The sequence below is a fragment of the Eubalaena glacialis genome, chromosome 19 (assembly GCF_028564815.1).
Source record: "Eubalaena glacialis isolate mEubGla1 chromosome 19, mEubGla1.1.hap2.+ XY, whole genome shotgun sequence".
Taxonomy (NCBI): Eukaryota; Metazoa; Chordata; class Mammalia; order Artiodactyla; family Balaenidae; genus Eubalaena; species Eubalaena glacialis.
Genome location: NC_083734.1, coordinates 6,498,570 through 6,507,395, shown reverse-complemented (window position 1 = coordinate 6,507,395; position 8,826 = coordinate 6,498,570). Strand labels below are relative to the sequence as shown.

At 47.2% G+C, this 8,826-nt stretch overlaps 1 protein-coding gene across 4 annotated transcripts in view; it reads left to right on the top strand.

Moving 5' to 3' along the window:
• The first annotated feature begins 715 nt into the window (after window positions 1-715).
• Window positions 716-8,826, top strand: part of MAP2K4 (mitogen-activated protein kinase kinase 4) — a 111,803-nt gene continuing 103,692 nt past the window's right edge. For all 4 annotated transcript variants that reach the window (XR_009698598.1, XR_009698599.1, XM_061176852.1 and 1 more), the window contains exon 1: window positions 716-830. Coding sequence is in view for 2 of the 4 variants with exons in the window: in XM_061176852.1 (XP_061032835.1) it covers window positions 716-830 (115 nt within the window). In the remaining 2 variants the exon portion in view is untranslated. The remainder of the gene's footprint in view (window positions 831-8,826) is intronic.

The following is an 8,826-nucleotide window of genomic DNA, read 5'->3' as shown; positions in this document are numbered from 1 at the left end:
TAGGGGAAGTCGGTGATATAGATAATATATTTTGGGAGGCCAGGGAGCTTGCGTGCTTAAGATACTGTTTTTCAAATTTAATGTGCATACAAATTACCTGGGGATATTATTAAAATGTAAGTTCTGATTCAGTCTTCTTGGGATGGGTCCACTGACGGTACTTTCAGTAGCATTCCTTAGGATCTCCCAGGGCAGGATAGAGGGTTAGGGTGTTAGGCAAGGCTTAGCGGGAGCTCCAGATGGAACCACAGGTAGAGCCAAGTCCCCTCTGGAAGTGCCGTGTCAGAGACTGGACAAGAAGCACGAGCTCTGCGATCCCTTTCAGTTTTACGATTCTGGTTTTGGGTTCTGACACTCCAACAAGGGGCTGCTTAAACTTTTGGGGTCACAGACCTCTGTAGGAATGATAAAAGCTGTGTACCCTTTTATACCCCAAATGCACACACTCCTCCTCCGCAAACCGCTCTAGGCCCCGCGGCGGGCCCGCAGCCCCGGTGCAGGACTTCTGCCGGCCTTTGGGGTCCCGCACCGGCGACCCGGGCAGCTCTGCCGCTCAGCATCTGGTGCGGCCCCGCGTCAGGCGCGGGCGGGGGCGTGCCGGGGGCGTGCCGGGGCGTGGCCAAGGCGGGCGCTGGCCACGCCCCTCGGTCATGCGAGAGGCCGAGCTTGCTGCATTGCAGCCGCCGCGGCGCCGCTCGGCTCCTCACTCCCAACAATGGCGGCTCCGAGCCCGAGCGGCGGCGGCGGCTCCGGGGGCGGCAGCGGCAGCGGCACCCCGGGCCCCGTGGGGTCCCCGGCGCCCGGCCACCCGGCCGTCAGCAGCATGCAGGGTAAGGAAGGCGGCGGCACCGAGACCCCGGCCCCCCGGCGCGGCCGTCGGCGTCGTCGCGGCCTGTCCCCGCGGCCGCGGACGCCCCCGGACCCGGCTGAGGAAGCCACCGAGCCGCCCGCGCCGGTCCGCCTCCCTCCCTCCCCGCTTCCCGCCCCGCGCCGGCCACCCCGGGCTCGGCCTGGCTCCGGGCGGCGGGCCGCGCAGGCCCGGGCCGCGGCCTCCGCCCGCGCTCGGCCCGGCGGGCTCCCGGCCGCCCGCGGGGGCCCACCTGGCCCGGGCCCGCCCCGCGGCCACCCCCGCCGCGGCCGCCGCTTACCTGGCGCGCCCCGCCCGCCTTTCCGGGAACGCGCGGCCGGGCTGCGGCGGCGGGAGGCGCCCGGGGCCTGGCCCGCGGGTCCCGGCCGCCCGGGGCGGCGGCGGCGGCGGCGGCGTCCCGGCCCCGCGCCCCTCGGCTCCGGCGCCCCGGCGCCCCGGCCCGGCTCCCCGCCGCCGCCGCAGTGGGGCCCGCTCAGGGCCATCTTGGTTCCCTGCGGGCGCCGCCGGGCCCGGCCGCCGCCTGACCTCTGGGCTCCGCGGTCCTCCTGGACCCTCGGTTTCCAAACTTCTGCGGGTTTCTGCGCGCTGGGCGGGTGGGGCGGGGGTGTTCAGGCCCGTGCCACCTGTAAGGTGATGAGACAGCCCTTGGCCTGGGAGAGGCCGGGGGTTTCTGTGTTAGCCTGGCATGCAGACCAAATAAATAAATAAATAAATGAAACAGAGGGAGCTCGGTTGAAATGCAGAGATCCGGGAAATCGAAAGGCAGGGGTCAGAGTGGTTCTCTGCGGGGACTGGACATCTGAAGCAGCCCTCCTAATTAATGGCTTTCCCCGGTGGGAATGCTTCTTAGCTCTGTGTGGCTCTTGACAGGGGCTGTTGTGAAAATACCGGGCCCCAGCCCATGAGGGACCGTTTCCTTGAGTTTACTGGGGAATTTTGAGTAGTAATGTTATTTTTGAAAACAGGGAATCTCAGAAATCTCTTGACAACTTTCGCAGACTTGCTTGCGTGAAATTATTAGCAGCATCAGTTGGGGTACCCTTCGTGGTCCGTGTGACCATGGTTACTCTTTGATTAAAATCTTCCTAAAGGGCTCCGAGGTCTATCTTAACCGTCTGTCTAGTTAGGTTTGACGTTTGTTGAGTATTTCGGGTTTATGAGAGGGTGATTCATGAAGCAGAGGCGGATTTTTTTCATTTTATATCCCTGTTCCCCTCCCCATGGGACATACGTAAGGAACAGTGATAGATATATAGACAGGATGATGTCAGAGCTCAGAGGACACTTTCTGTGCAGGCCCTCAGATAATTAATTCAAATTAAATTAGTTATTGGCTGCCACTGTGTTGTACAATATACAGATGAAGTACAGGATGGGTTTCCTGATCTTCCAGCCCTACAGTCTCAGTGGTGGTGGTGGTGGTGGTGAAATGAAACAGCAAAATGACAATTTAAGATTATATTGCATATCCCAAATGGGTGACTTACAAAGCTCATAAAAATGCAAGGTTTTTTTGGGGTGGGGGGAGGGGATGAGTAGGGAGGCTGATAGTTCGAAAAAGCTGTAGAAATTAATTTTCGTTCAGAAATGTTTATTGAGCATCTGCCTGGTGTCAGGCATAGTGCTCTAGTGCTGGGTATATAGAAAAGTGTGAGTCAGAAGGTCTCATTCCTGATGGAGCTAACCCTCCTGATAGGATTGGGGAGGGAAGACAACATGCAGATAAGGAAGAAAGATTGCTAATTGAGAAAAGTGTTATGAAGGTAACAAGCTGGGTTAGAAGTTAATGGGGGAGGGGGCAGTCTGCTTTGGTAAGATGGTCACAGAAGACCTGTCTGGAAACAGGACTCTGTTACGATAAAGAAGAGGGTTCTAGGCAGAGGGAACAGTGTGTGTGAAGATTCCAAAGTGGGAAAGAGCTTGGAGTGTTCTAGGAACTCAGAGAAAGTCATCGTGTTTAGGAATTATTCTGATGCGCTCCATTCTCCTCTCCCAACCCTGGGTTTTGATACCCAGTAAACTGAACTTTCTACTAAGCAGAACCCAGTTTAAAAGGGAGAGGGAGGACATAAGACTTCTCTTTGAATTATTGATCAATTTTCTTTTATCAGTACTGTGTCTAGCCTTGATTGACTCAGGAACCTGTCATATCTTCTTGAACCTCTCTCGATTACTCAGAATGAAGAGAAGCACTTGAAACTCTCAGGACGTTCTCTCGCACAACCCAGGTTACAAAGCGTGAGCTTGAGCAGCTGTGTAGGATCTTTTTTTTTGTCTTGTGATGTTAGAGCCAACCTCCCTTACTTCACCTATCAGATCTTTGGCTTTAGATCATACTTCAGGTCCTTAGAAGATGTTTGGTAAATGCCAATCCTCCCCACCCCCCCAAGCATGGTCACCTGCCACCCCCAAAGCACTGTCTCTCTGGGAGTTTTTAATGGCCAAGCTCTTTCCAATAGCAGGGTTTAGCTGTGGGACGTGTGGAATACATGTCATATAACAGACATTGGTGTTCGTTCTGTGTGAGAAGCACCGTGCTGGGCACTGGGTCACCCTGCACATTTTTTCATGGCTTGAGGTTTGTGGCCCAAGAGTGGTCTCAGTTGAGAATTATTGTTTTTTTAATATCATAATGCTTGAGTTAAGCCAGAGCTCTGGTGTCCTGGATTTGAATCCCCTCATCGGGACTTAAGAATTTTGTGACCTTGGGCAAGATACTTAACCTCTCCAAGCCTCAGTTTCTCAGTTGGGAAGCAGGAATAATGCTTACCTTACAGGAACTTTGAGAATGCATATAAAGTGTGGGCCTGACACACAGTAAGGATGTGATTGATACATGTTAGCCATCATCATTGTTAATAGCAACAGTACTCTTATTTGTAATGGTCTAATTAATTGTCTCTTTCATTATTAGCAGATGAGTCCCTAACCCCTCATGATCCCTCACACAGTTTCTTTAGCTTCATTATTACTGGGTCCTACCCTTTTCTCTACCCTGTTTATTTCCATTTTTCATTATTGAGCATTTCTGGTCAGAGTATTCTTGATGAGTCTTTATTCTCCCTGGGTTCAGGTAACTGCTCTGCTGTGTACAAGCTCTGTGACCTTGGGGAAATTACCTACATTTTCTGAACTCATCTGAGTTTCTTATCTGTTAAAATAGGGATAATACCTTACAGGGCTGTTGTGAGAATCACATTATTAGATTAATGCACATGAAAGGGCTTTGAAAATTATAAAATATCTATACGTATATAAGGATTGCTATTAGACATGGCTATTTAAATGCTTTAGTTACTAAACCCTTAAAATATTGTAGATTTTTAAAAATCTTGTGAACACAAGAAGTTAAATTTATTATAGGAGACTTAAAGCAGGGGAAAATAAAACTTTTCCTTAAACTTTACTTGGATAGCTGAGAAATGTCAGTTTTTAAAAAATGTGTAGAACAGTTAGAATCTATAATTGAGTCTGAAAAACATGGAGACATTTGTAAAGTACTTATTACAGGAACTGGTTATAAAGTATATGTTGTAAGTGCCTCAGATTCTCTTAATGTACTCATGTAAGTAGTTTTTCTTTTTTTCTTTTTGAGTCTCAAATATAGATGTATAACAGAAAAGTTATGGACTAGTCCAGTCCTTACCCATTTACCCTCAGCTGAACATTTTATAAATATCAATTTAAGTAAAAAGATGATAGCTTGATTTTACTTTTTAAAAATGTGCAAAATAATGTACAGCATAGCGACTATACTTAATAATACTGTATTGCATATTTGAAAGTTGCTAAGAGAGTAGAGCTTAAAAGTTCTCATCACAAGAAAAAAAATTATTTAACTGTGTGTGGTGACAGATGTTAACTAGACTTACTGTGTGGCGATCATTTCGCAATATGTACAAATAGCGAATCAAGTTGTACACCTGAAGCTAATATAATGTTTGTCAATTATACCTCAGTAAAAATATTTACAAAATAAAAGAAAACACACAGAACTTTCAACTGTAAAGAAACATATCTGTTAAGAAAAATTGAAGGTTTAAAATCAGTATACTTTTTTCTCCCAATAATATTTGAATAAAAAAATTAGTATGAAATGCCCTATTTGTGATTATATTTAACTGTCTTTCTATTTTTACCATTTAGTTTGTGGTTTTCAAGAACCATAGGAGGGTGCCTTTATCCCAATTTAAAGAACTGAATTGTGCAGACAGTGGACAAGTTACCAAACCCTAGAACTGCTTGCCTTTCCCACTGTGTTGCACACTATTTCTTTCACCATTTATTTGACATAGCCTGATAAATAAAATCCAGGTCAGGAAATTGGTCCCTCCTCAGAGCACATATTGCATTTCTGTATGTTCCTTAAAAAGGAGAGCAACCCTAGTATTAAAATTAAAAAAGTAGAAAAACATAACGCTTTCAGGATACTTATTTTCTCACATTTTCCTTTAATGTCCCTTATTAGAGTGTGAGTGTGTGTTGAAACTTGTTTAAGATGGGATATTAGTGAACCCTGTATTTTGAGTCATGTCTCTTTTTTTGCAAATTTCTCTTTTTCCATTCCATTTCTATTACCTAATTTGAGAAGCTGGGTTGATTTGGGCCCATAGAGTTTTTCTTATTTTTAGGGGTCTGGAGGTCAAAATCAACTCCATCACATATAATTCAGGTCAGTCTGCATCTCTAGGAGATAGAGACAGCCCACATGATACAACCTGAGGAAGTTTAATTCAGATTTAAAATTAAGAAGGGAAACTAATAGTTAACACAGCTCTTTTTTCACTGTCTTTACCTAATTTGATGCTCATAAGTGCTCTTTAAGGGTAGATGGGCATGGTCCCCTTTCATATATTAGGGAACTGACATTTAAAGTAAGGAATTTGCCCTAGTTGAAGTGGGTTTTAATCCACCTGGTGACAGGCAGCCTTTGCTCTTTCGACTCTTCTGCCCAGGTTCACATGGCTTCTCCGAGCTCTATTTAAGTCACTTCAGCCATTCAGGTCTGAGAGAAGAATCTTTGCCAGAAGTGATGCAGATTCCGGAATAGAAGGAAGAGATTATTTCAGGTTTCAGTCAGGGGGTGGAAGCTGTACGCATCCAGCCATGTTTGGGTTGATTTTGGAGCCTCAGGGCTTCCTGATGCTTCTTTGTGTTGCAGAGTTCTGAACTTGCTGGGGCGTTTACCCTGGCACTTTGAGTTTGGGGGCATTTTGATTGCAAATCTACAGGCAAGTAGAAAACTTTAATTAGATGTTGAAAGGTAATAGAACTCTTTCAACACTATGCATAGTATGGAAAAGGCACCCACTTAGCATTGGAGTTAATAGCATACGTTGCCATCCTGGCTAAATTTGTCATCTGGGCAACTTACTGTCCTGCTAATGGGCATGGGTTAGCTTCTGGCCCTTTTCCCCAACTCCAGAAAGTCTCCATGTGTCTCTTCACACTCTTGGCAAGGTTGAGAAATAACGTGAACCTGTAGAAAGGATTCAAGGGCAAGGAGAGAGGAGATGGGCCTGACTTAGCAGCCACGCAGTGAGAGGGAGCACTGGGGCCAGTAGTTAGCGCAGCTCAAGATGGACCTTTACAAAGAAGCTGGCAGTTCCGTCGTGCACGGCTTGATTCTTGAAGAACAGCATGTCATTCCCCACCAGGGGGAAGGATGGTGGAAGTGGACACCACAGCAGCTCTTTGAAGCTGTATTATAGCTCATCTTACCAACAGTCACCCAAAGTTTTGTAAAGGGGGAAGCTAGAAGAGGGTTGCCAGATAGATCTCTGTTATATATCTGACATATATATATGTGTGTCTCTATCTGTGCCTGACTTTGCTGAAAAATAAGCGACATTAAATGGCTCTCCTGATGCGTTTGCCAGTGTCCCTGAGATCTGGGTTAGGTTCCTGCCAGGAGACAGTACCCACTCCGGAGTTAAGTCCTCAGGACAGCAGGCTGGGTGTAGGAAGGGCTGTAACGGAGAGGCAGAGTGTGGAATCCTTTGCTTTTACCTCTCTTGGTGACTGGGAATGAAAGGAGAGGGACTGGTTTTGTGTGGGTTAAGCTGGTCTGATAGAGAAGGTGCCATAATCGTTGCTCACCTGAGGGAGAGACCAGGAATAGTAATGACTCTGATAACATTAACCTGCGCTATCCCAGGCTCTGTGTTGCATTTATTACCTTATTTAATCATTACAAAACACTTTTGGGTATTATTATTCTGTTTTACAGACGAGAAAATTGAGGCTCATAGAGGTTCGATACTTGCCCACAGTCACATGGTTAACGAGTTGCTCTCCCGGGTGTACTAGGCTTCCTTGAACGGGCTCGATGGTAATACCGTGCTTAGTTACAAACCGAAGAGTGAATAAGGTGGTCATCAGCCACAGGAAGGAAAGGAACTGGCATACGAGGGCTGACAAGATCCTGAATTTTTAAAAATGTGGAAAAGCTTAGTATTCATAAAATCATGAGTGGTTCTGGATGACGCAAATAACCTGGAATTACTAAATGAAGGTGGGTCCCTTTTAAGTTTGAGAAAGGTGAAGTCAGGAAAGCTCAAGGAAGTAACACAGCAGGAAATCTTGTGGAACTCACTCTAAGTACAATGAAAATACAAAGTTTGGATAAGCTTAGATAAATGCTGAGATGTTAGAGTCAGAATGGTATACTATGAATAACTTTACAGTTGAAGGCACATGCCAAAATTTTGAGGTTGAAGTTGGAAGGCGGCAAGCTGCCGGCCTCTTCATGCTTGTGGCAGAAGGAAGATTTGGGAGCTTGGTCTGTGGGCCTGACCCAGTAAGGCAGGCAGCTGTGATTTTCTTTGTGTCAGTGTGGCTTCATACTGGAGTTCATTATCCCTTTTCAGCGTTACCAGAATCCAGGGTGTCCAGGAAACTATAAGGCACTACTGAGGAGGTGGGAAGCTACTTACGCCCCTGTCCCGCCCTCCCCCCCCCATTACACCCTCAGCCCAGGCGAAGGGCAGTGCGGATGGTTGCTGTGCCCCATGAGGGCCACTAGACAATCAAAATTACACATGGGCACGCTGTTTCAAATTCTAAGATTACTTGATATTATTCTTAATTTTATATATAAATGAGGAAACTGGGGCTCAAGCAAGATGCCTCTTTTTGAGTTTCGCAGTTGGAACTAGAACCCTGGTCTGATATTCTTCATTTTGTTTTCTACTTTCTCAAATACTCTTTGCCTTTGGTTTTAATATACACTTATACACATCCTAAACGGCCTTTTAAACGGATACAGACAAGCTCACTTTATTTGGTAAATACAGTAAATTGTAGGTTTCCAGTTATGGCCAGTTAAGGACTCTCAAGATTGAGGTTGGACGGTGAGAATGAGGGGAAAATGTGGTGGGAGAGTCCTGGTGAGAAAAAGGAGGGGAAAAAGCCCCACAGAGCTTTATTTCTTTGGTAGGCCTACTAGGACCCTGCCCTGTACATCTCAATATTTATTCTTGGGGGTCTGAGATTTAATGAAAAGAAACTGGGCTGGGGCCATGTACTTTCCCACGTCTGTACTGTAAGCACCAACTCTCTGACCTTTGCGGGTTCTTTTTTTTTTTTTTGGCTGCGTTGGGTCCTCGTTGCTGCACGCGGGCTTCCTCTAGTTGCGGTGAGCGGGGGCTACTCTTCATTGCGGTGGCTTCTCTTGTTGCGGAGCACGGGCTCTAGGCACGCGGGCTTCAGTAGTTGCAGCACGTGGACTCAGTAGTTGTGGCTCGCGGGCTCTAGAGCGCAGGCTCAGTAGCTGTGGCGCATGGGCTTAGTTGCTCCGCAGCATGTGGGATCTTCCCGGACCTGGGATCGAACCCGTGTCCCCTGCATTGGCAGGCGGATTCTTAACCACTGCACCACCAGGGAAGTCCCGGGTTCTTTTCCATATATATAATCTCTCTATATAGAGTCTCTCTCCCCCACCCCACCCCCCGCCGTGT